Source organism: Coregonus clupeaformis, chromosome 12 (genome assembly GCF_020615455.1).
Source record: "Coregonus clupeaformis isolate EN_2021a chromosome 12, ASM2061545v1, whole genome shotgun sequence".
NCBI lineage: Eukaryota > Metazoa > Chordata > Actinopteri > Salmoniformes > Salmonidae > Coregonus > Coregonus clupeaformis.
In genome coordinates, this window is record NC_059203.1 from 42,756,364 (window position 1) to 42,783,533 (window position 27,170).

Genomic DNA, 27,170 nt, shown 5'->3' on the forward strand with positions numbered 1-27,170 from the left:
TGCATGTAGTGACTATGTTTGTTAATATGAAAAATTCAGAAGAGTTAAAAGATCTCCTCATTTGGCTCTCTAGCTAGCACAAGATCTACCTCTGAGTCCTCCAAGGCATTTGATCAAATTGACATTTATTTTATAGCATTTGCCAGTATATTTCATATTATTACAGCTGAATGTTAAGCTTTTACAAGAATACAGAAGCAGCATATTTTTTTTATTCACAGATATAAACCAGCACAGTAGTAACTTTAATGCACTGGAACCTTGTTTTGATCTCAACATCACAGTAGCTGGAAAGCTATAGGTGATGGGCAGACCGGTCATATCAATGCATGGGACAGACTGAGTAAGGCAACGTTCGCGTGACAGGCTTCTCTTATGATTGGGTTTGCAGATTCAGCCAGGGCAGTATTGATTTTGACAGAGCTCTGTCAATATCTTTATTCTGGGGCAGTGTGGTTTTAGCATTCCTATCTGCTAGTGCATTGTATTGTCTCTTGCGTGTAGCTCAGGGTTTCCCAAACTCGGTCCTCGGGACCCCAAGGGGGGCACGTTTTGGTTTTTGCCCTAGCACTACACAGCTGATTCAAATAATCAACTAATCATCAAGCTTTGATTATTTGAATCAGCTGTGTAGTGTTCGGGGCAAAAACCAAAATGTGCACCCCTTGGGGTCCCGAGGACCGAGTTTGGGAAACCCTGGTGTAGCTGACCTGTTGAGTGATCACCAACATTTATACAGAGGTAAATAAAACTAGAGGCTCAATTACTTCTGGACTTACAGTGACTATAGAAGAAGTAAAATTGAAAAACCAATTAACGGAGAAAAGTACAATTCAAGGCAGTGCTGAAGTACTGGTTGCTAAAGAAAAGGAACAAATATCAACGCCAACAATAACATCTCCTAGACACTGCTCACTTTGTCCAGTCAACAAAAACCCTCTTTAGTGCAGTTTCAATCATATTCATCTCCCTTTCCCTAAACATTATCTCATTATCCCTCTCCCATCTTCCTTCATTCAAGTCAGTTGTCCAGTCAGTGTTCGTCTTCTCTCTGTCTCATCCGGCTTACCACCCTCTATGTGCACCATCCCATTCCCCACACGACCACAAAGAAGAATGAAGAAAGGATTGAACATCACAGGACTCAAAAGGTGAGAAGTTCTTTAGAGGGTGGCAGGAAGTGATGAAGAGGAGGGGGGATATGGGGGTATTCACAGTTACAGTCCAATGGTCCAGCTACAATCACATCTGCTGTCATAATGAACACACCAGACCATGGCCATCTGTAAAGCCAGCCAGCCAACCCATCCTTTACCCCCAGTAGGTTTGGGTCACGCCGTCACACTTCAAGCAGCTCTATTATCAGACGATCCCTGAAAAAACACACACACACACACACACGCACACAGGACTCGCATTAGTTTAATATTGTTCTGATGAAATTACATTTCTGATGAAATTACAATAAATGTTATATTATGTATTTTTAGAATGAGCACTGTTAAAATATACAAGGAAATCAGAGACTAACCTCTGTAACAGCCAACTCACAAAAGACAGTAGACATGATTTATTCACATATATTAGCACTCTCTCTTAATCTATAATTCAATGGCCCAGACTCCAACTCTTCTAAAAATAGCTTCTTAAAACACAGACCTTTGATTGTCTGAACAAGCCACTCTGCATGAATACCCACACTCCCTCCCCTGGTTAATTTATTTATTCATCAGACATAACACAGTAACAACTAAAGACACATAACTGAAATTTTTTCTTTAACTTCAATTTTACAGTTTACAAAGCCATAAATAAATCATATCCAATATCAGAGCAATATATAGCTACTGTAGAAATCAACAGTATAGTTTTGACATTCTGTGATGGCCAAGGAGCAATGATAACGTTAGAAGAATTATCTTCATCATCAAATTCCATGAAGGTATATGCAGCCGAGACATAAATATTGCCACCAGCAAAACTAGAATAGTCCCAGTAAGCAAAATGACATTGAAAAGACGTCTAAAATACGTACAGTGGGGAGAACAAGTATTTGATACACTGCCGATTTTGCAGGTTTTCCTACTTACAAAGCATGTAGAGGTCTGTAATTTTTATCATAGGTACACTTCAACTGTGAGAGACGGAATCTAAAACAAAAATCCAGAAAATCACATTGTATGATTTTTAAGTAATTAATTTGCATTTTATTGCATGACATAAGTATTTGATACATCAGAAAAGCAGAACTTAATATGTGGTACAGAAACCTTTGTTTGCAATTACAGAGAACATACATTTCCTGTAGGTCTTGACCAGGTTTGCACACACTGCAGCAGGGATTTTGGCCCACTCCTCCATACAGACCTTCTCCAGATCCTTCAGGTTTCGGGGCTGTCGCTGGGCAATACGGACTTTCAGCTCCCTCCAAAGATTTTCTATTGGGTTCAGGTCTGGAGACTGGCTAGGCCACTCCAGGACCTTGAGATGCTTCTTACGGAGCCACTCCATAGTTGCCCTGGCTGTGTGTTTCGGGTCGTTGTCATGCTGGAAGACTCAATCACGACCCATCTTCAATGCTTTTACTGAGGGAAGGAGGTTGTTGGCCAAGATCTCGCAATACATGGCCCCATCCATCCTCCCCTCAATACGGTACAGTCGTCCTTTCCCCTTTGCAGAAAAGCATCCCCAAAGAATGATGTTTCCACCTCCACGCTTCACGGTTGGGATGGTGTTCTTGGGGTTGTACTCATCCTTCTTCTTCCTCCAAACACGGCAAGTGGAGTTTAGACCAAAAAGCTCTATTTTTGTCTCATCAGACCACATGACCTTCTCCCATTCCTCCTCTGGATCATCCAGATGGTCATTGGCAAACTTCAGACGGGCCTGGACATGCGCTGGCTTGAGCAGGGGGACCTTGCGTGCGCTGCAGGATTTTAATCCATGATGGCGTAGTGTGTTACTAATGGTTTTCTTTGAGACTGTGGTCCCAGCTCTCTTCAGGTCATTGACCAGGTCCTTCCGTGTAGTTCTGGGCTGATCCCTCACCTTCCTCATGATCATTGATGCCCCACGAGGTGAGATCTTGCATGGAGCCCCAGACCGAGGGTGATTGACCGTCATCTTGAACTTCTTCCATTTTCTAATAATTGCGCCAACAGTTGTTGCCTTCTCACCAAGCTGCTTGCCTATTGTCCTGTAGCCCATCCCAGCCTTGTGCAGGTCTACAATTTTATCCCTGATGCCCTTACACAGCTCTCTGGTCTTGGCCATTGTGGAGAGGTTGGAGTCTGTTTGATTGAGTGTGTGGACAGGTGTCTTTTATACAGGTAACGAGTTCAAACAGGTGCAGTTAATACAGGTAATGAGTGGAGAACAGGAGTGCTTCTTAAAGAAAAACTAACAGGTCTGTGAGAGCCGGAATTCTTACTGGTTGGTAGGTGATCAAATATTTATGTCTTGCAATAAAATGCTAATTAATTACTTAAAAATCATACAATGTGATTTTCTGGATTTCTGTCTCTCACAGTTGAAGTGTACCTATGATAAAAATTACAGACCTCTACATGCTTTGTAAGTAGGAAAACCTGCAAAATCGGCAGTGTATCAAATACTTGTTCTCCCCACTGTATTTTCCGGATGTTGAAATCAGGTTGAAAATCAGACGTTGAAAATACATAAAACAGGCCGTTGCATTGGCTTTATTAGTCCCGATTCCTGTGACTAATACATTTGTCTATTTAAGCTCTGAATATCAGCTACCCAACTTTATCAGGAGATATCCTGTGCCGATTTGCAATGTAATTTCTCGCTATGATCAGCGCGTCAATAATGTACAGATACAGACTTGAAACCACTGATCATGACAATTTAGCCCACGGGGTGAAACTCCCGGAAAGCAGTTGTGAGTAGCCTGATTATCCATTCCATATTGTCCATTTTACTTTGACCTGTCTTGTTTTTAGGATATATTGTTTCTTAACATGTCAGCACATTTTGTATTTGATTGGGTGCCATTTAGGTTAGGCTATTTGATCGGAGAAACCTCATTACATTGTCATACACTTTATCTCCAGCCTGTAGGCTACAGAAATGGCCACATATTCTTTCTACCATATACTATATCTGCTACATGATTTATGTTAGATGGTTTTTTTGACGGAACGTTGGTGGAGAGCGGCAGCGATGCGTCTCTCCAACAGCACCCTGGAGAGGCGCGCTGGGAATGGACACGCAAAATATTTTTGGACAAAGTGGGCACTGCTTATCACAGGGTGGCATCAGCGCTCACCTAAAAAGCCCATATTACACTGGTTGAGAGAAACTGTCATTGTTTTTGGGCAGAATTATGTGAGGTTTTATGTGTTGTTGGAGGTGTGTCTTGGTCAGTTTAGCTCAAATCCCGCACTCTTCAATCTGCCACCATAGGCAGCGGCCTAATCCAGCCGAATGAGCGGGCCGGCCTTGGGTAGATGAGGTGATTACAGATTCAGTCCTTTTCATTAGACAACGGTAACTGATAGAACTCACCTGGGCTCTGTCTGCTGCTCCCCAAAGGTCTGGCTGGTAATTGGCTGCTGGTGGTCATCCTCCCTCTCTGCCCAGTGACCGTGTAGTCCTTCGGCCTTCCCTGTCTCCACAGCTCTTTCTTTCTCCCCAGTCTCCTCTGGCCCTGCTGGACTCAACAGCGGCCTCTGTGTGTCTGCACCCCACCAGAATCCCTGCTGCCCTGAGCTCAGCCCCTCAGGTCCTCCATCATGCTGCTTGTTCACCTCCTGCTCCACCAGTTTCCTATGAACCTCCTGGGGATCAATCAGTGCCCCTGTGTTGTGGTCTCTGTGGCCCTTTCCTTCCTCTCCCTCTGCTGGTAGGCACTGGTAGCCCTCCAGCCATTTCAGCTGGCTGTTCTTGTGGATGTAGCGGCTGTCGCTGAACCAGCGGACCACCTCTGGCTTGGGCAGGCCTGTCATGATACTCAGCTCCTCGTACTGCTGGCTGCTGGGCCAGCGTGTGCTGGTGAATGCCTGCCTCAGAAGGTGCACCTGCCGGGGGTTTTTCTTGCCCCAGGGTGCAGAGAAAGACGGGTGTGATGGGTCTGAGACATGCGTCTCAGACTTGAGCTCTGGAGGGAAGGCCTCTGAACCAGGTTTTGCAGCTGGATCGCTCACCATGAACCTCTGCAGGTTGATCTTTATGGGGTCTACTTTTAGTTCAGGGCAGGTCCTGTCATCCCTAAAATGGTCTTCCTCCTTGATAAGCTGCCGCAGGACTGACATACATTTCATAGGAACCTCCTTGGTGCATTTGCCATCCTCTATGATAGATATGCTGCTGCTGCTACTGCTGCTTTTGGTAATGGCACTTGTGCTGGTGTTTTCGTTTTGGGCTTTGCTGGCATGGTTCAGGTTGTTGACATTATCATTATTGCTAGTGCTGGTGTAGCCACTGCTAATACTGCCGTTGTTGGACTTGTGGATATTGTTGTTGTTACTGTCATCATCACCCTTTGTTGATGGGTAATGATCCTGGTTAGCTGTGTTGCCGTTGCTATGAATGTCATAGGTGATAACGTTAGATTTGCTGGTATTACTCATGATCACTTTACTTTTGTTGCTGATGCTGCTGAAGCCTTCCAAGACAGACGGTATGCTAATATGTCTGCTGCTTTGATTGTTTGGTTTGTCATGGCTGTTAGTGAGACAATCATTATTATTGCCAATGTTGGAGGAGCAACTGACGATGCTGTTGCTGGAACTGCTGTTGTTGATTGGTTTCCTAGTGCCATGGTCTCCGCCGTCACTACTAATGGAGGAGTAACTGCTGATGCTGCTGCTACTACTGCAACTACTACTGCTACTGCTGCTTCTGCTGCTGGTGCTAATGACACAACTGTTGTTTCCCACCAAACCCAACCTCAGCGCAACACTCTTGTCAGACTCCAGGCTGGGCACAGTAGTGGGGATAGTGTTCCTGGCCACTACCTGTGTTGTTCTACTGACTACTGTCTGATATTTCGGGGGGATCATGGTTGGGGCAGCATAAGAGACCCTAGTGGTGACCGGGTGACCAGCGGCTGAAATGCTAGCCGAAGTGGCTATGACTCCAGTATGCCTTCTCACTACACTGTCATGGGCCACCCTGGCAGCCTGGTGGCTGGAGCCCACTGGAGCAGGTTGGGCATGGACATGATTGTTGTGCCGTTGCTTGGGAGGCTGTTTTGGGGGTGCTGTTCCTTGGAAGACCGTGTTGAACATCTTCCTCCTGGCCTCCTCTATCTCCTCAGGGGACCAGCTGATCCCCTGTTTGAGTCTATGGGCGGTAAACCAGAGTTTGATCAGCTCCTCTGGCCAATCAGAGACCACGGTCAGGTAGCAGAGCTCAGCTTTGGTCGGGTAGGGGAACTTGCCAAAGGAAGTCTTGAGAAAACTGCTGGTGTCCATGGCAGCATCATAGGTGGGGATGCTGCTCAGGGGAATCATCACCTTTGGGAGGTTTCTGCTGGAATCGGAGGATGAGGAGGAGAATGAGAAGGTGGGAGGGCTGTGCTGGTGATAGGCTTGATTGGGCACTGTTGTTGTTATCACATGAGTGACAGGTTTCCTCAACATAGCAGGGCCACCGGTCCCACTGAGAGACCCATTCTGTAGCTTAGGCACATTCGTCAACATGGTGGGGTCTGTCCGCTCCATCTCCTTCCCAGTGTCTATCCTCCGCAGCTCCACTGTGTGGGAGACTACAATCTTCTTGTGCTGTCCCTTGGCCTTCATCATCCTCACTATAGGTGTTTTAGTGAAGGAGATTGCAGGATCGTTAGAGTCCTCCCCATTTGTTGTGAACAGGCTCTGCTCCACGGTAGTCGCCCCATCGCTCTTCTTGACATGCAGGGACGCAGTGACAGAGCCCCCCGACACCCCAGGGTGGGCTTTAGAGTTGTGCAGGGCCAGGGCCTCAAACCTGACCACTGACACACCACAGTTCAGGCAGTAGAAACTGGGCAGGGCCCTAAAGTCTATGTGGCAGTTGTGCAGGTGGTCCAAAAAGTAGTTCAGATCTCTGGACTCAAAGCAGCAAGGTGGGCAGCTGTAGGTGCCCCCTTTCTGCCATCTGTCACCCCCTTCAGGTCTGGAGGAATCATGGTAAAAATGATGTCCATCTTCTCCAGATATGCTGAGGATGCTGTCCTCTGGGATTGTGGGTAGGAGCTCAGGGAGGCAGCCAAGTATGATCTCCTCACGCATGTGTTTGCTTTTGGATGGGATCATGCATGGCACTGTTGACTTCCTCTTGCTGGCCATTGTATTGTAGCGGTGTGTAGATGATGGGTGACTGACTGGTTGTCCGGTATGGTAACGGAGGGCGAGTGGTTTGTGGAGAGGGCTGATAGAGTTTAAGTGTCATGGGCCAGCCGCGATGACATCACAGTGTTGCTTCATGTTTATCCTCAGCTTCTGGGACTCCTCTCACACCACAGTGGGCTGTTTTAGCAGCTCAATGGGAACCTATGGGAGAGAAAACAGAAAAATGTTGTGATAAGGTAAATAATTCCTAATACGAATGCATCCACACACAATCAGGAAAACTCCCAGTCACATTAGTTATTTTTACATTGTCATGTGTCTCACTCTTCTGCCAACCTTGGATAAGAGCCACTTTACATTGTGGTGTAACAACTTTTGGGAGCTATCTAGTGACACCAGTGCTTACCCGATGTGCTCTCAACAATGATGTTGACGACACATGCAACATTATGTTAAGCAATCAATCGACAGACTGCATCAAAGGGCCTCCAACTATTTGTCACCCTATATTTATGATGACGTTTGGTATGCGTGTTGGTAAACACACACATCCATGAATATACACACACATCCACCCTCTGTAAATATACCCCCTTTGTACTGTAACACACTCCCGCTTGGAGGTTCCTCACAATTGCTTCACATTTCACATATGCATGCGCACACACACCAGTGTTCGTTATATTCATTTAGCTACTAAATCGTTGCCACCACTCAAAAATATATTATTAAAAAATATATATATAATTTTGAAAATAATTTTCGGGATGGTAAAACGTTCAGTGTAAACCAGATATAAAGTATGTAAAAAAGTATTTTTAAATAAGATAATCTTTGAGAACTAACAATCACCAAAAGAAAAACTAGACAGAGAATCTAAAACTGTTATAATGTTCGAGTCACTCAGATAGCATAAGAATACCGCATAAGCCATATCAAAATGTGTAGAATTGCAGGAAATTAGCTTCGAAATTGTAATTTTTTTTCTCTAAGCCCCATTACAAAATGTGTAGGATTGCACGAAACTAGGCAAAATGTGTAGGATTGAAGGAAATTAGCTTTAAGACAGCAAAATGCTGTCTCTGCGGCCAAGAGGACGGTTTAAGACTGCGCCATTAGCCACGCCGACTCCCCCCAACGCTAACATTGCCGCCGCTGCTGAAAATAATCCTAGGGGAAACACTGCAAACACACACACCACTTAACTCAGTTTGAAGCCTTTTCAGGACAAAGGTCAACTCTGGTCAGTTTTCTGCTTATTCTGTTTTTACAGTTATGTAGCTAAATATATACAGTTGAAGTCGGAAGTTTACATACACTTAGGTTGGAGTCATTAAAACTCGTTTTTCAACCACTCCACAAATTTCTTGTTAACAAACTATAGTTTTGGCAAGTCGGTAAGGACATCTACTTTGTGCATGACACAAGTAATTTTTCCAACAATTGTTTACAGACAGATGATTTAACTTATAATTCACTGTATCACAATTCCAGTGGGTCAGAAGTTACACTAAGTTGACTGTGCCTTTAAACAGCTTGGAAAATTCCAGAAAATGATGTCATGGCTTTAGAAGCTTCTGATAGGCTAATTGATATCATTTGAGTCAATTGGAGGTGTACCTGTGGATGTACCTTCAAACTCAGTGCCTCTTTGCTTGACATCATGGGAAAATCAAAAAGAAAAAGGGCCAAGACCTCAGAAAAAATGTTTTAGACCTCCACAAGTCTGATTCATCCTTGGGAGCAATTTCCAAACGCCTGAAGGTACCATGTTCATCTGTACAAACAATAGTACGCAAGTATAAACACCATGGGACCACGCAGCCGTCATACCGCTCAGGAAGGAGACGCGTTATGTCTCCTAGAGATGGACGTACTTTGGTGCGGAAAGTGCAAATCAATCCCAGAACAACAGCAAAGGACCTTGTGAAGATGCTGGAGGAAACAGGTACAAAAGTATCTATATCCACAGTAAAACGAGTCCTATAATAACCTGAAAGGCCGCTCAGCAAGGAAGAAGCCACTACTCCAAAACCGCCATAGAAAAGCCAGACTATGGTTTGCAACTGCACATGGGGACAAAGATCGTACTTTTTGGAGAAATGTCCTCTGGTCTGATGAAACAAAAATAGAACTGTTTGGCCATAATGACCATTGTTATGTTTGGAGGAAAAAGGGGGTTGTTGCAAGCCAAAGAACACCATCCCAACCGTGAAGCACGGGGGTGGCAGCATCATGCTGTGGGGGTGCTTTGCTGCAGGAGGGACTGGTGCACTTCACAAAATAGATGGCATCATGAGGAAGGAAAATTATGTGGATATATTCAAGCAACATCTCAAGACATCAGGCAGGAAGTTAAAGCTTGGTCGCAAATGGGTCTTCCAAATGGACAATGACCCCAAGCATACTTCCAAAGTTCAGGTATTACAACAAAGTCAAGGTATTGGAGTGGCCATCACAAAGCCCTGACCTCAATCCTATAGAAAATGTGTGGGCAGAACTGAAAAAGCGTGTGCGAGCAAGGAGGCCTACAAACCTGACTCAGTTACACCAGCTCTGTCAGGAGGAATGGGCCAAAATTCACCAAACTAATCGTGGGAAGCTTGTGGAAGGCTACCCGAAACGTTTGACCTAAGAAACAATTTAAAGGCCATGCTACCAAATACTAATTGAGTTTATGTAAACTTCTGACCCACTGGGAATGTGATGAAAGAAATAAAAGCTGAAATAAGTAATTCTCTCTACTATTATTCTGACATTTCACATTCTTAAAATAAAGTGGTGATCCTAACTGACCTAAGACAGGGAATTTTTACTAGGATTAAATGTCAGGAATTGTGAAAAACTGAGTTTAAATGTATTTGGCTAAGGTGTATGTAAACTTCTGTCTTCAACTGTATATAACAACATTCTTAGTACAACAACATAGAATATGAAGTGAGGCCACGAATCTGCTTCTCTTACTCGCTGCCCTCTCATCAAACGCTACCCTCCCCACACATATTCTCTCTCTCTCCCTCCATCTCTCTTGCTGTGAATTTGTTGATCTGTGACGTGGTGTTAAACTGCTGTTGATCTTATCTAGTTCTCACAGAGATGTCAGATAGCTGAGACATGTCTCTCTTTGGCAGACATTCATCATCATCTTCGTCTTCAGTCCATATCTCAGTGTCCTTCTCAGTACTTAAAATTATTTATTACAAGGAGTGTCAATATAGCCCACTGCGCAGTATGCAGAATGAGCACACTATTACATTCTTGAAATGTCTATAGCCAAATTCTTAAGAGTCAGGACATTATTCTCTTGAACAGGGCCGTACTCCTGAAAAGCCTATATGTCTTCAGCCAGTGAAACTGAATGGAGCCATGTGTATGCATTCACATGGCCTGCTGGTTTGTAAATAAAAGATGAACCTGTTCCGGAATTAAAAATCCCAAATGACTGCCCACAGTACATGCTGATCCCAGACGGGCCGTGATGTCCTTTTTGTAACTGCCTCTTTTATTTCTAATGACGGCTCCCTTCCGACTAAAAACAAAACACCAAAAAACTAGGTCACCAGCATCTTATGCAGTAATCCCAGTTTGCTGCATCCAGACGTGGGCATTTGCTGTATGTTTAGCCAGAGGAGAGGTCATGATACTTTCCGACGGCACTCAGTTAACCCCTGATGAGGACAGTGGGTTTAGTGAGTGCATTCCATTGAGATGTAGGTTACAGCTCTCATGCAAGAGAGTCTGGTCTTCTCATCTAATAAAATGTGAAGGTATGGTTTTAGTATTGTGTGGACAGGGGAAAGGCAGCTGATTTACTAGTTAGTTACCAGTTATGCAGTTAATAGTAATGTAGAACTATAAATCATTACTGCCACATCCTAACTGATCATTTTTCACAAATGTGGCTCAAACTTTGTTTCCTGGTTTCTCAGAGCTCTTCAATCACCATACACATATTGAAATACTAATGCATCAAGGAGATGGCAAAAAATGTGGCTCACAAAATGTGCATGTAAAATGTATTTTATCTGTCTTCATCACGATGATACAAAGCCCATGCCATTTAAAAAATACCATGTGATGGAAAATAATGTAACCTGAGCACTAACAGGTTAAAGTTATTTTATGTGTCCCGAGTACTGTGCTTAGAAATAACACAGTGCTGTTGCCCTGGTACCTCTCCCCCTAAAACATCAAATTCCATGCATGTCAAACCCAAGACAGGCATAAAGTTGAGCAAGGGTACATAAAGAACCAGGGCACCTATCAAAAGAATGGGGTGCATTATCTAATGAGCGAGATGTGCAATCAGACACAAGACTAGGGCTTCCCAGACAGGGAGCCATTGAATGGTGCACTCTGAAAAGAGGGGCCTCGTGTTTCAGCGCTGAAGTAGACGACTCAGACGGGAACTGTCTCCCGGTGTGTCGTATGTCCCGAGACTGGCACTGGCTCTATGGCTGAGATGAAAAGAGTTTAATCTCCATAGACCTGGGGAGTACTGATCTGAACTGAGGCAAAGTAACAGAGCTCTAAGACAAGCTCTCAGATCACTCTTCATAAGCAAAGTCCTCATATTACCTTGTGTGCTCAACTCAGTCGGAATGATTTCATTTCAAGTAACTATTTAATATTTGGCTTAGAAGAATAAAACACTGAAGGAAGGGGCGTAAATAAAATAGCCCACAGGCACATGTAGATTGTTGAGTCACCTACAGTTGACATTTACAAATAGAGATTGGTATTTGCAATGCCATGTTGCTGGTCACATGACTGAGGCGTAAGAGGACAGAGAAGAAGGAATGACATAGGGAGAGCAGACGCAGACAGACAGCTGGGGTAAGAGGAGGCCATGGGTGAAGATGACAGAGAAAGCAATGAAGTACACATCATCTTCTACATTGTTTCACACCAAAGCGTTCAGAAATATTTATACATTTTAACTCAACTGCCAGTAAACAGTCTGTGATGCTGCAGTCACACAAGGGCTGAGGAGATCTTGGCTGTTTTATGACATTTGTTTTCCATATGTCAGTGATCCACAGCTGTCTTGAAAGCCTGCGTTGCTGGTTTTGAGTTGAAGATCAACAGAAACAGCTCCTGGCATAAGTGGGTGTGGGACAGACAGAACAACTCCTGGACAGACACGTCTAAACGATAGGAAAAATCTGTTTATGAGTACATCTTCTGCCAAATGTCCATTAAATAGGTTCAAGTCATGTGAGTGGATCAGCTGGAAACCCAAATATAAGTCAGAGACGGATAGCAATTACTGCCCTGAACAGGGAAGACGTTGAGAACAATGCCACCTCATTTATAAGAGAAACGTGATCCAGGCCTGGGAGCCTTATTCAGAAGACTGACCGTCGACTTGCCATTATTCCATTTCCTGCATGTCTGGATGTCTCCTGTGTCTATTATGCTTTCTGTGTCTAGTAATGTGTTATTGACTGAATGGCTGGAATTTAGTGGGCACATAATAATTTAAGTGTATAGCTATGTAATGGATTAGTGTTTGTATTCATAAACTCCACATTAATTAGAGTTGTAAGCTCCACTGACATGTACTGTAATGAAAAACACACCTTTATCCAAGGATGTGAGTGGTTAACCTAGTGTTAATACAGTGGGATGTGAGTGGTTAACCTAGTGTTAATACAGTGGGATGTGAGTGGTTAACCTAGTGTTAATACAGTGGGATGTGAGTGGTTAACCTAGTGTTAATACAGTGGGATGTGAGTGGTTAACCTAGTGTTAATACAGTGGGATGTGAGTGGTTACCTAGTGTTAATACAGTGGGACGTGAGTGGTTAACCTAGTGTTAATACAGTGGGATGTGAGTGGTTAACCTAGTGTTAATACAGTGGGATGTGAGTGGTTAACCTAGTGTTAATTTGTAAGTCGCTCTGGATAAGAGCGTCTGCTAAATGACGTAAATGTAATGTAAATGTTAATACAGTGGGATGTGAGTGGTTAACCTAGTGTTAATACAGTGGGATGTGAGTGGTTAACCTAGTGTTAATACAGTGGGATGTGAGTGGTTAACCTAGTGTTAATACAGTGGGATGTCTTCAGTATGTTCCTGTTTGTATGCCTGTAAATCTCTATCTGACTGTGTCTTCAGGGTGTGTGTGTGCTATGTATTTCTGTGTGTACCAGTATATGTGTAAGTGTGAATGTGTGAATGTCTGCTGAGACGCAGGTGTTGTCAGACGTCAACCCCCCCCCCCCCTTTTACATCCGTGACTGCAGCCGGTCCACTGAGAGACCAGTCGGCGATGCCACTCATGTGTTAACATTGTCATGGCAACCCCTCTCTTCTCCTTGCCCACCACACCCCACACAGAGGAGTCAATCGTCTACACCCACCACGCATCCAGACAGACATGTGCACACACACACGACAACCTTATATGGCAGGCAAAGGACAATGTTAATCCTCCTGCAGTGCCATCTTTGAAAAGGCCATCCTTGGCTTAGCTGTTCCAGACCATTGGGGTGGGGTCAGTGGTAAAGACACCTTCCCACAATGACAATACCGAAATACCTGCTCAACTGCACAGTCCACACTTCTGATTAAGTGTTTGTGGCACCATCTAATAAAAGACAAACGAGGGCTATATACATTGCAAAGGGTTAGGGCTACTGCCAAAGCATCTCGTTCTGTTCAAATACATTTTCATGTCATCCATCGCAATCTTATATTGTTCACCAGAGCCTTCATCAATGGCCTGGCTGAATGAAGGACCAAAGATGTGTGAAAAAATCCTGAGTCACGGGAGACTACTTCTGCGTTTTTGATGAATACATCTCCTTCAGTTCTGTATCTGGGACTCCAGGCCATTGATTTGGCAACTTAAAAAGAAAAAGGAAGAAAAATGGCGGCGTATTGCGCATTGTCCTGTCCAACCTAAAATGGCTGACATCACAGCCTCTTGTAACTGCCAGAGTTTGGCAAATGCCAGCTCCTGCTGACCAAACCTTTCTTGCACGGGACAGAGAAAGTAGCAGGGGCTCGCTCCTCTCTAGCCCCCAGTTTTTGTGCAGAGAAGTTTATTTTGGTTGGAACTGAGCAAACGTGCTGTCTCAAGGAGGCTTTCGATCGCTTTGTACCTCGATACTCCTAAGACAAAAGCGATACCATACGATGAAAAGGAGAGAATAAGAGTGAACCCATACAGAGTGGTATAGACTTTCAGACTAACAAAACAAAGCTCTCTAAGTAGTATGCTTATGGGACTATTTTTGTGCGGAGGGGGAAGTATGCTGTTATCATGAATATGGTTGTTTGTACAGAACTGCTGGGAAATAGATCTGGTTGGCATTAGATAGCTGTTTTCCTCTCTGAACTTGAGGAATGTTATACACTCGATTTCAGCTAAAACTTCAAATCGTGCCATATGACCTGCTTGAGTGTGCTCTGGCAATGGCTATACAGCACAGTGAAACCTAGGCCACGGACATGAAAATATTATTTGACTTGTGTCGATAGACATCAGAACATAATAATCCTCAAAGCGGTATATTTGTACAGTAACTAAGGAGTGGCATCCGAGGACGTTTTTTGTAGAGTGGGGTGGGCACTCTCTGCCCATTACACTGTGTCTGTGTATACAAACACTCTCTGTTATGGCCATAGCCAAAACTGTGAGCTGTCCCTAATTGCAGGGAATCAGGATAAAAGGCAATATGCCTGGCCTCATTAGAACAGTTCCGAGAAGGGGAGATGGAAAAACGTTCCCAGGGATCCACAAAGGGAATTGACATTCCCCCAGTGTACCCTCCTAGAAGAGTGCAACCCTCTACACATACACACACTGGACCAGGCTGAAACTAGCTAGCCCAGAGGGGCCAGGCTGTGGGAGCTAGCGTGTCTAGCTTTGTATTAGTCAGTAATGAGAGATGTCTGCCAAGCATTGGAGCAAGGGAATAATCCTATTTTATGTACGTCATGCATCTATGAATTTTGAGGGGGCACTAACGGTAAAATTAGGTGTCTGCATAATTATTCTAGTTTAATAACTTTACATTACATTTCATATACCCTGGTAGCATGACATGCTTCTTCAGTTCCAATGGGCATGATGCATCTGGCTCATTGCATGTGCATGAATCACTCACAAATGTCCCCTGATTAGATGGTTGAATATTTAAACCGATAGTTTCAGGATGAATATTTTGTGCTGCTCATTCAAGAGGTAGGATACCATCTTATGGTCCTATATAATGTGTATGAACATCAGGCACACATAGAGCAGTGGATGAGGTAATATTAGTCAGCACTGGGATCCATGCTGAATGCCTGCAGTGTCACAGGCATGTTGGCCAGCTAATAGAAAACGCATTGATTATACAGGGTCACTTCATTGGCTAGAGTCCTGTCCGTTTTAGAGAGATGGTAGTCGTGAGTAAGACCTTACAGTGTGCAATATTCTGACAGTTTGACACACATGAAAAAAGACAGATCAAAAGATGACAGCTCCCAAAATGCAGTTGATTGCTAAGCTCTAAGCATCAGCAAGTCGGTATCGAGGACTGAGGGAAATGAAAACAATTGTGCAACACATATAACCAATAATGTGGTCAATGAAACATTGACACATTACTGAAGAATTGAAAAGAAGGATTAATGTCGCCATAAAATTAATTGATTAAAAAGGAAGAAATGTTTTGTAGAATAGAAGTAGAAGTAGTCTTGTAGAAGACGTCTGGGTCGTCCAAATTAGGCTATCAGTCATCATATCCAATAAGATTATGTATTCGTTACATAAAAAGTCCTTAAAACGTGGATACGGGAATAGTCAAGCGTTGTGCAATATAAATTAATCAGAAACGTCACATTGTAACGTGCGAGAGGGCAAGTACACGTTGTAGGCTACATTCTTGAAACTGTAACAAACTGGCAAGTTAACTCGTTCACTCCGGTAGCCTGTTGGCAAACATTGGCTCTCTTCTTACTTGCGACTATCTTCAACTCATTCTGAAGAATTAAACATATTCCCCCAAATCCTAACTCGCACCCCCACCTACTGTCGCCATTTTATATATTGGCGACTTCATATAAACTGCCTAGACTACAGCGCCAGATAAAATTCAATAGCCAAAATTGGAGCAAACAATCTGGGATTATAACTCAAATAATACGAGTTATTCTATTGTACAAGGAAAGGTGGCATTACCTTGATAGATGGTCCGGGGTAAAAAGGAATCCGACATTAATATAGAAATGAATTATATTAGATTAGCTCCGTTCGTTGCGTTTTGGGAGGAGGGGGTGGGTCCTCGCCTCAGATGATCCCGGTGAACTGGCGTGAACCCGTCTGTCAGTGAACACAGCAAGGTAGGCTACATTACCTCTCCTCGCACACTGTATGGACAGAAAACAACTGTGGTCGGCGGCTGGACGACGCAGCCAAAATTATACGGAGGGTAGCCTATTTCCTATGAACACGTGATTCAAAGCGTCACCCAAAATCCTAAACCCTTTCATCTAAATGTTGAAGAGGGGCGGGGGTCGGACGGTGAATGTATACGAGAGAGATGCGCTCTGAACAAAGCAAAAGTATTGGAGACGAACAACGGTCGGTCAGTTTTGAACAGTAGCCTATTGAAAATGTAAGAGTGTATTTGAGCATTTGCCAAATATGTGGCTTAATCATTTTGACGTCCTTTCTTATCAGAAAATGTCTTACCTGCCACGTAGGCCTCATGAAAACAGTCAGCCTAAAGAATATACATAATAATTAGGTCACTCCGTTTTGCCAATTTAACCCGTTTTGATGTGTCTGTCTAACCATATAGGAACTGTGGAGAGTGGTTCATACAAGGGAAAATAATTGAGTAATTATTATACCTCAGTGAATGAGACATTTTCCCTGAATATCAACAAGGCCAATTCAGCCTAATGAAAAGCGCGCGTAAAAGGGTGGACAGCTAATTTCTCAAATATATCACGCCGATGCGCCATATCCTATTTCTATTTACATTTTCAAGCTATACCGACTCCAAGGTTCACAGAGCGACAATAACTAACTTCACTGGTCCATTAAACAAATAAGGTAACTATATAACAAAGACTCTTATAATCTTTGGTTATACGCATTATGTGGCAATATGGGGACATTGCGTCCATCATTTGCATTTCGAGGTGATTGCCAAAAACACTATGTTTCACATTTTGAATTCAATTTAGGAATAAATAGACCTTATCAAACACTTTAAAACACAAATGCTGGGCTGGTGTTATTTTAAATATTAGGAATCAATGTCATGATAAGTCAGCCAATTAGACTTGTTCTTGTTGTTTTATCATCATATAGCGTAGCCTGGCCATGTCTATACCTAAAGGCCTACCATGAACCATCATCGTGTCTGTCCAAATGTAGGTCTACAGTGTCACTCATAGCCTACTTGTGTGTAAAAAAAAAAAGAAAGAAAAGAAGGCTCCAATATGTGGCATTGAGGCATATGGGGACATTGCGTCCATCATTTGAATTTCTAGGTGAAGTATTATTTTGATTGCCAACAACACTATAGTTTCATTTTTTGAATTTTCAGCCATAACCTATACTAATCTCGGTTAACCCATTTGTTCCCACATTTCCCCCAGACATGCCATTTCAAATCTTATGCCATTAGTAACCCTAACATTATATATATATATATATATATATATATAGAAAAGTATGTAAAAAAATAAAATAAAGTACGTTTTATTCTCGGTCACAATTGTGACCGATGGGGAAATACAGTGCTCTGCCTATAATACAATTTACAGACTTGTTCCCCTATTCCTCAGCCCCAATATCTATGTAACTCAGCCCACTTACCCACACACCTAAACCTAATTACCCACAAACCCCAGCCCTGTTATCCCCATGCCTTAACCCTAACACCCACATTCCAATACCCTAATATTGATACAATCAAGTATCTTACCGATACACCCATATCGTAGCCCTAAATGTAGGGTATCCACCCGGTGAAAACGCGCTTTGGTGATGACATTTCACTTCTATATGTTATAAAATACATTTTACCAAGACAAATATGATTATTCATGTTCTGAATCGTTCAGTGGGGTCTTTCTCTGACATATAATTTACATTATATCCAAAAAGTCGGATTTCGTAACCTAATACATCTGATAATAGCCTAAGCACCAAGCTTTGTAAACAGCACATTGCAGCTTTATCGCTGAAACTTTTGAGGATTTTACATTTTGTGGTCGTCGCCTTCCAAGTTGTGTCTGGGGTCGCAAATAGCAAAATTAGCATGACACGAGCTGAATTCAATGTAAAAGGCTTTGAAAATAAAAAGCTTGAGGTAAGCTCACTGCTCCGTTGACATTTCACAGAGATACACTTGTTTTGGTGAGAAGTCTTCGAAAAAGAACATGAACTTAACATTAATATGAACAGCGTATATTAAAATATGAAAATACTACATGTCATGTCTCAAAATCAATATTTATCTTACCTCTATATTGTTTTATGTCCTCCGAATTTGAGAAGAAAAATGACGAGTTCAATAGTAAACCTGTCAGGTAGCCTTAATTCTCGCACAGCATCTAGCCTAGCTGACACGATGCTATTTTCCTGATTTATGGCCACTTTTTTTTTCTCTGGCCCCCATTGATTTAGTCGCCCTGATTTTGAATATCCTACAAGGGTAAAAATTCCAATAAATTTGGAACGGATTATGATAGAGACATGAGATTTTACCCATTGGTCAAAATCTGCGTTTTTTTATTGGACACCCTACTAAATGCCCAATTTGTTACTCATAGACCCCAGTTCCTTTGTCAATATACCTCATCCCTGTTACTTGCCTATCTCAGCCCTGTTACCCAGATTCCTTAGGCCTGTATTCCCCAAGTCACCAACAGTAGCCTATATTCAGCTATTCACTGCACACCCCAACCCTGTTATTTGCATATCTTAGTCCTGCGACCTCTGACCTGTATACAATAATAATTTCAGAGATAAACTCATAGTACAGTGGTATAACACGTGACCCAGCCTCATTCACTTTTTTCCTACAGAGGATTTGAATGGGCAATAGACGTTCATCCAGACCCATTACCTGTATGAGCCTTGTGTATCCCTACACCCCATTACTCATATAAACCAGGTAAATCCATGGGCAGTCTCAACATTCATACAAACCAGGTCTACACTTGTACTTCAGCCCAAATATTCTTACAGACCAGGTGTACACCTGCACGTCTAACCCAATATAGATTTTATTTTTAACAGGTCTACTGCTACATGTCAGCCCCAATTGTCATACAAATAGGTGTACTTTTGCATTTCAATCCCAATATTCATACAAACAGGTCTACACAGGTACTTCAGATCAATGTACATACCTACAAAGTCTGCACCTGTGCTTGAACCCAATTAGTCAACTAAGCCAGGTGTAAATATGCCGAAGCCTGAATACTCAAACTGTAAACCAGGTCTACCCCTGCACCTCAGCTCCAGTACTTCTACAAACCAGGTCTACACCTGCATATCTCAGCCCAAATACCCATGTGAACCAGGTTTACGCCTGTGGCTATGCCCCAATACTCTGACAAAACAGTTCTACCCTTGTGACTATTCTACAAACCAGGTCTACCATTGTGCAAGAGACACTAAGCAAACCTATTGATATAACATGTTTGTTAAGTTATTACACTAATTCAGTTTATGGGTCTATACATGGCCAATTCCCCCTGAAATAACAAAATATTACTTTTCATTTACATTTTAGTCATTTAGCAGACGCTCTTATCCAGAGCGACTTAAAGTTAGTGAGTGCAAACATTTTTTTTTTTCATACCCCCGTGGGAATCGAACCCACAACCCTGGCGTGGCAAACGCCATGCTCTACCAACTGAGCTACATCCCTGCCGGCCATTCCCTCCCCTACCCTGGACGACGCTGGGCCAATTGTGCGCCGCCCCATGGTTTTACAGTCAAAATCACTGATTTAAACATATGAAAAGTCTAATGGATAATAGTAAAATTATCTGTAAGATGTTCTTGATCAAGTATATCCATAACACAACTCAACTTCAATCTACTGAAAAAATAAATAATCTTCTGATGAAATATATATAATAAATTAGAGCCAATGTATTTTCCTATTGGTCACAAATGTGACCACTAAGATATTTTCATAGTCCTACCACCAGCATCATGGATTCAATGTATTGAAAATGAAGGCACATATGTTAACTAGACCCTTTAAACATTATATTTACAAAGAAAATATTTTAACATTTCAACAATGTATTTGTTTTTTAAGCTGTTCAATACAGACTTCTGGTGCCAAATTCGTCTGTAAAAGTACACCTTGGAGATTTATGCTTGTGGCCTTGTGACCATTTTGAGGAATCATATGAAACTTATTTGAAACATACTAGACACCTTAATAATGCATAATACATTACTTATAAGTACAACTTTAACTTTTCTAGAGCCTGTAAAGTACAACAACAACAAATATTTCACGATTGTGACCAATTGGATTAAATGGGTTAATCCAAAACTCAAGTCACGCGTTGGCCTAATTGGTCAGATGCTTTACGTATAGTCTGTCCACGAGAGATTAAGGCTACACAGTCATGATCAGGGTGACCACATGTCCCGGATTGTGCGGAACAGTCCCGCATTTGGGCCCTTTGTCCCGCGCCCAGCAACCAAACGATCATGACCCGCATTTTATCAACAAATTCAAACACCACAAATTTAGAAAAAAAGGTTGATTTGTCCTGTATTTCAGTCAGACATTCCAACCTGTCTCTTGCAGTCACGTTGCGTTTATGGAAAGATATCATAAGGATGTGGTAGTCTAAATTGACTGGTGATAAACACTTCTCCAATCATAGTGGAAATCTGATATTCGCGCAGCGCAAGACAAGATGTAGGCCAATGTCATAGGCCTATCTCAACCAATCATTTTTCTTAAATCCTTTCGGGCTAAATTCCAGTTAGGCCCTACTAACAAAATGTGTGCTTCTGACTAAGTGCTACAAAAGTAAGTAAATAAATAGTGACTGAGGCTCTCCATGCTCATTAGTTGCTTATTCAACATATTTTCTGCTACTTCACTCGATCCCGTTTTAAGTCTCCCTTCCTAGCAGTGGTGTTGTAAAGTAGGTTACTTAAGTAAAACATATGTTAAAGTAACATGCTACACTGAACAAAAATATAAACACAACATGTAAAGTGTTGGTCCATGTTTCATGGGTTGAAATAAAAAATCCCAGAAATGTTCCATAAGCACAAAAAGCTTATTTCTCTCAAATGTTGTGCACAGATATGTTTATATCCCTGTTAGTGAGCATTTCTCTTTGCCAAGATAAACAGCATGATCATCACACAGGGGGATGCTGAGGAGTATTTCTGTCTGTAATAAAGCCCTTTTGTGGGGAAAAACTAATTCATGTGACATCCATAGATTAGGGCCTAATTAATTTATTTCAATTAGCTGATTTCCTTATATGAACTGTAACTCAGTCAAATCTTTGAAATTGTTGCATGCTGCGTTTATGTTTTTGTTCAGTATATTGAATTAGTTTTTGGGGGTATCTGTACTTTACTTTACTATTTATATTATTGACAACTTTTACTTTTACTCCACTACATTCCTAAAGAAAATATGTACTTTTTACTCCCATACATTTTACCTGACACCAAAATGCTCAGGCAGGACTGCATATGATATATAGGACTTTAGTCGTGAGTCTTCGGTGTGACAAAATGTAGCCTACAGTAGGCTACCGTAGTCCGGGCATTTGGGGTCGTGATTTGAGAGTGGATACGGGATACTACTTGTTTGGCTCCAAATTCAAACTGCTGGCCAATGAGCGAGCGCGTTTAGCAGAGCGCTCTAAAGCGCATGCTTGTGTACACGAATCTGGTTCCACAACCTTCGAGTAACCAATGCCTACTACGGATGATCTGGAATTGAGTGAAACGCAAAATACAAATTTGCTTCTTCTGGCTACATTGCATCACGCGTATCGGAGGGACCCTTAATTTAATGGTTACAGTCTATTCTAAATAGTAACATTATGGCTCTATTGCAATGTTTAGAAGATTCACCTGGAAGGTGGCGGTCAACAAGACAGGGAAATTATTTGAATATACAGGAGTTGTACAACTAAAAACACCGACTAGCGTTAGAGGAGCTTATTTCAGGTGGAGTTGATTCCTTTTTGGAATTTCTAAGAAAATAGCAAATTCCGAACTTTCTCTCCGATGACGAGATCAAACAGATTGGCAGTGCTGCGGTGGTTCCACGCTGTGTGTCCCTCCACCGGGAGGACGTCATTATTGAGCAGTCGGTAAGTAGCTCCATGGACTGCTCCTCTGTTACTTACTTTCCCGAGGTCTCGGACGTGGAGCCACAGCTGTTGGAAATCGGCTGGCCCGCCTCCTTGGCACACTTCCAACCCAGCTATGGGGAATGCATCTATAGTTACAAGGAAGCTGCGAGAATAATGATAAAAAGTGCCAAGGAGATAATAAATTGTGTGTTGTTTAGTGATACAGATTAATGTTATAGGTCTAACGTTATATGGAAGGACCCATTTTGTATTTTACTGAATTTAGCACACCTCGGATGTAAAATTCAAACCAGCCACACAGGGTTGGCTCTATCCTTTTGGGGGCCCTCCTAAACGAGATTTGGTTTAGATAGCTGGCTAGACTAATTTACCTATCTAAAAATTGTTAGCTGACATGGCTAATTGAGTGACTGACATAACAAGAGAGACATTTCTGACGCACAATCAAATTTATAACTTTCACATTGTGAATTCTACTATTGTAACTCTTAACAGTAAGTTGAGACCATGACTGGATTTCTCAGTTTTAAAGCAGGTTTTCTGCAGTTCTACACATTTTACCATGAGGCGGAGAGACATTTTGTAAATTTTATATAAAATGCTATGCAATTCTACTTATTTTGCCATGGGGCAGAGAGAGAAAAATTGCAGTTCTACAGCTCATTTCCTGCAATTCTACCCATTTTGCCATGGGGTGGAGAGACATTATTTATGTTTTAAAGCTAATTTCCTGCAATTCTACACATTTTGCCATGACTTATGCCATGTTAATGATATCTTAGTAAGAGTGACTAACAAAATCAATGCGGGGCCCCCTGGCACGTGACCAGTGATTTTCGGCCATGTTTACTACAAGTTTAGATAGCTGACTAGACTAATTTACCAATCTAACAATTGTTAGCTGACGTCTATGTTTGGGCTAAATCGAGTCTGGTCCAAAAAAACAACATCTGTGGACGTTGAAATCAAGGCCAGGGCGGACGGGCCAAATTTAAATGTCCTTGGACGTCGGAGTCGGACGGTGCTCACTGGGTGACTGACTGGTCTGGTATATAAATATTGGTGAGGTCTGGATTAACCTTTATACTGTTTGATGTTCAGCTTCTCAAAAGCATTGTTTTTTTCCTCTTTATAATTCACAGTTTCTTATAGAAAACTATATCACCCATTTTGAGAAGCAGTAGATACTTGCTCATAAAGGTCAGACAAAAGAAAGAACCCCATTAGTGTTAGTTACATGTTCAAACTCAACACATTTCTGGACATGTTCAAACTGTCAGTTTAATGCAGTTTCCTTACCATCCTGATGAGTTAACGTTCCAGAATGGAGAATGAGGAAAGGGCACCAAACTCCAAGTCTGTGGTTCAGAGGAGCACCTACAGTAATAGTACATCGATGAATGTGTCTGAACATGCTTTTCACATTTAATAATGTTGGTGTGCTCTTTTCTTAATGCTTAGCCTTGGGTGTCGATCTGCCTCTGCGTGCAGGTGCGCTGTAGGTAGGTTTACAGCTAAAGTGGAGATATCAGAATTGAGTTGCAATTAATTTTATTTCTCTCTGCTTCAGGCCTTATAGTTGCTCAGCATCAGTTTGAGAATAACAATTTAGAAAATGCCCCTTGATCTGTAGGCTATTGAGTTATTATCCTTGAGAGGGAACAAGAAAATACAATTTTATCAAGGAAAGCTAACATCAATGCAACACATTTCTAGCCTGCTTCTGAAGAAGATGAGGTCAGACATCAGCAGGATGAGCCTGATTGTCCCTGTCATAGAAACTCATTTGTTTGCTGACCAAGCATTACATATGATTGCAATGGCAACAGACCACAGTTGACTGCAAGCAAGGATCATTTAAGTACACGACAGAGAGAGTGTGGCCAATAGAGGAGCCGCCTCAGTGTTTTCTCCTTCTTAATGTTTGATAAAGACCTGGTTTGTGGGCACAAGCACGTATAAGAGCCCATTCAGAGTGACCCTGCCTCACAAATAGTAAGGCAGAAGAGCAGCCTATTTTAAATTGTAAACTGGACCTGAATGGTGCTTTGACTAACCAATGATTGATGTACCATTACAGGTGATTGCCATAGTGACAGACTCTCTGACAGACCTGGACATCTTCAAGGATCTTCAGGAGGCGTGCGTGCACGTGGCACAGAGTTCCAGTTTACATCCTGCTGGACCACTCATGTGTGCCCACATTCCTCAAAATGTGCAACAACATCAATGTGCGCCTGGATGAGCTTCGGGTATGTGGTTGTGATGACTCCACCTTTGTGTTGTGTCGTATCTCCGATAAGCACCAGGATAAGCCATGATTACAGTTTCAATGCATTTTAATCAAATGCAATGAAACTGATGGTCATATAATGCATTGTTTTCATGATCAATGGAAACATTGATTTTTTATGACTTAGTAGCATGATCATGCTGTATACATGTTTTATAAGTGACCAGTGACTGGCTTGTATTTCATACTGTTTTTGTTTCAATCCTCATTAAAGCAAACGCTAGTGCGGACCATAACTGGTGGTACGTACTTCATGAGATCAGGAGCCAAGATTACAGGAAAGGTTAATGAACGGTTCATGTTGATTGATGGGAACAGAGTGGCTACTGGCTCCTACAGGTAAAGATGTCCTGCTTTACTAACAAGTCATTATACAGTATAGCATTGAAAAACGTCCCTGTTTTTTTACAAGACCCCCGAGCAATAAGCAATAAAACATGACTAAATACTTTCCACTTGTATGAATCAAGGTACTGTAAGTGACCTAGCCATCCTTATTTGACTGATATGGGGTATAAAACTGTAAAGCATTTTGATAACATTCTTAACATTAATTTTGGACTGATGGGAACTAAACAGCAGCAACCTGATTGAGCTGTCTGGCCAGATCACTGAGAACTTTGATGAGGAGTTCCGCTTCCTGTACGCTAAGTCCATGCCTGTTATTACCAGGGGCCCAGCCAGTGCCCGAAACCGTGGCATCTACGGCCACCTGCTCATCAAACACCCAGTCACCTCATCCCCTCAGCCGGCCAGAGAAAGGACCCCAGTCGAGCCTGTCTGTCTGGAAGTATTGGGAAAAACTGTCTGTCTGACCATCACACCCAGCCGGGCCCAGGCTGTGGCAGTGCTGCCCCCCAGAGAGGAGACTGGGGAGAGGGGCCGTAAGAGCAGCCCGGTCTCGGACTCCTCCACCATAGGGGAAGACTGGATGGAGCAGCAGCACATGCAGGAGATCCTGGCTGGAAGTGCTGCCCGGTGCCTGCCTACAGGTGACCCTGCCACTGTCACAGTAGCAGTGGATGTGCTGGTCACACCCCCCCGTCATGTCTCCACCCAGACCAGCTGCCCCATGGTGGACAGTGGAGTGCAGACAGATCTGACTCAGTACACTAACCGCCTCTCCCCCAACAAGGCTACAGTTACCCCCTTTACCACCACCAATAACCAGACCAACAACATCCAGAATGAAGCTGCCTCCTCCTCAGATTACATCTCTACCTCCCCCAGGCAGCACCTCACCTCCCATGGGGTGGACCATTGTCCTGCAATCTGTCACTGTACCGCGCCCCCGATGGGAACCTGAGGGAGTGCTTCCACAAGCTGACCAAAGAGCGTCAGTATCACTACTCCACCATCCGCTCCAAGCTGGAGCACATGGTGACCATGCTGTCCCACCGCCGCGAGCTGGTGAACCTCAACAACATGGCCCTGGGGCCCGGGCTGCACAGAGCAGGCAAAGGCCCAGAAAGAGCGGAGACAGAGGCAGGGGCATAACCCTGGCCTGCTGATGGACAGTGTGGGCATGGGCACACTAAAATGATTTACTGGGCTGCAGGGCCTTGGAGGTGGAGGGTGTTGTGGAAAGGGTTTTGTGTAGGTATACACTACTTGAAACAAATGGGTTTAAAGGGCAATATGAAATATTTGAAAATTAGTGTTTCTTAGTCTTAAGAATTTGAACGTACTCTACATAGCCAAAAGTAAATTTGGTTATTTCAGCCACACTCATTGCTGACAGGTATATAAAATCGAGCACACAGCCATGCAATGTCCATAGACAAACATTGGCAGTGGAATGGCCTGTACTAAAGAGCTCAGTGACTTTCAACGTGGCACCGTCACAGGATGCCACCTTTCCAACAAGTCAGTTCTTCAAAGTTCTGCCCTGCTAGAGCTGCCCCTGTCAATTGTAAGTGCTGTTATTGTGAAGTGGAAACGTCTAGGAGCAACAACGGCTCAGCCGCGAAGTGGTAGGCCAAACAAGCTCACAGAACGGGACCGCCGAGGGCTGAAGTGAGTAAAAATCGTCTGTCCTCGGTTGCAAGAATCACTACCGAGTTCCAAACTGCCTCTGGAAGCAACGTAAGCACAATAACTGTTAGTCAGGAGCTTCATGAAATGGGCTTCCATGGCCGAGCAACTGCACACAAGCCTAAGATCACCGTGCGCAATGCCAAGCGTCGGCTGGAGTGGTGTAAAGCTCGCCGCCATTGGACTCTGGAGCACTGAAAAGGCGTTC

At 43.0% G+C, this 27,170-nt stretch overlaps 2 protein-coding genes across 4 annotated transcripts; one reads left to right on the forward strand and one right to left on the reverse strand.

The window, feature by feature from the left end:
* Positions 1-643: 643 nt before the first annotated feature.
* On the reverse strand, positions 644-16,739 carry LOC121578247 (zinc fingers and homeoboxes protein 3-like). The gene is made up of 3 exons (XM_045223870.1): positions 16,475-16,739; positions 4,531-7,499; positions 644-1,373 (listed from the first exon to the last, which is right to left on the reverse strand). Exons 2-3 carry the CDS (start codon positions 7,293-7,295, stop codon positions 1,340-1,342), a joined length of 2,799 nt encoding a protein of 932 aa, XP_045079805.1. The 5' UTR covers positions 7,296-7,499; positions 16,475-16,739; the 3' UTR covers positions 644-1,339.
* Positions 16,740-22,193: 5,454 nt separating this feature from the next.
* LOC121578670 (protein FAM83D-like) lies at positions 22,194-26,699 on the forward strand. Of its 3 annotated transcripts, none has more exons than XM_041893049.2 (4): positions 22,194-22,632; positions 24,716-24,887; positions 25,143-25,267; positions 25,508-26,699. In XM_041893049.2, exons 2-4 carry the CDS (start codon positions 24,849-24,851, stop codon positions 26,232-26,234), a joined length of 891 nt encoding a protein of 296 aa, XP_041748983.2. In that variant the 5' UTR covers positions 22,194-22,632; positions 24,716-24,848; the 3' UTR covers positions 26,235-26,699. The 3 variants fall into 3 exon arrangements, with proteins under 3 accessions (XP_041748983.2, XP_041748985.2, XP_041748984.2); XM_041893051.2 differs by having other exon boundaries at positions 25,601-26,699; XM_041893050.2 differs by lacking the exon at positions 22,194-22,632 and adding an exon at positions 24,104-24,137.
* Positions 26,700-27,170: the final 471 nt, after the last annotated feature.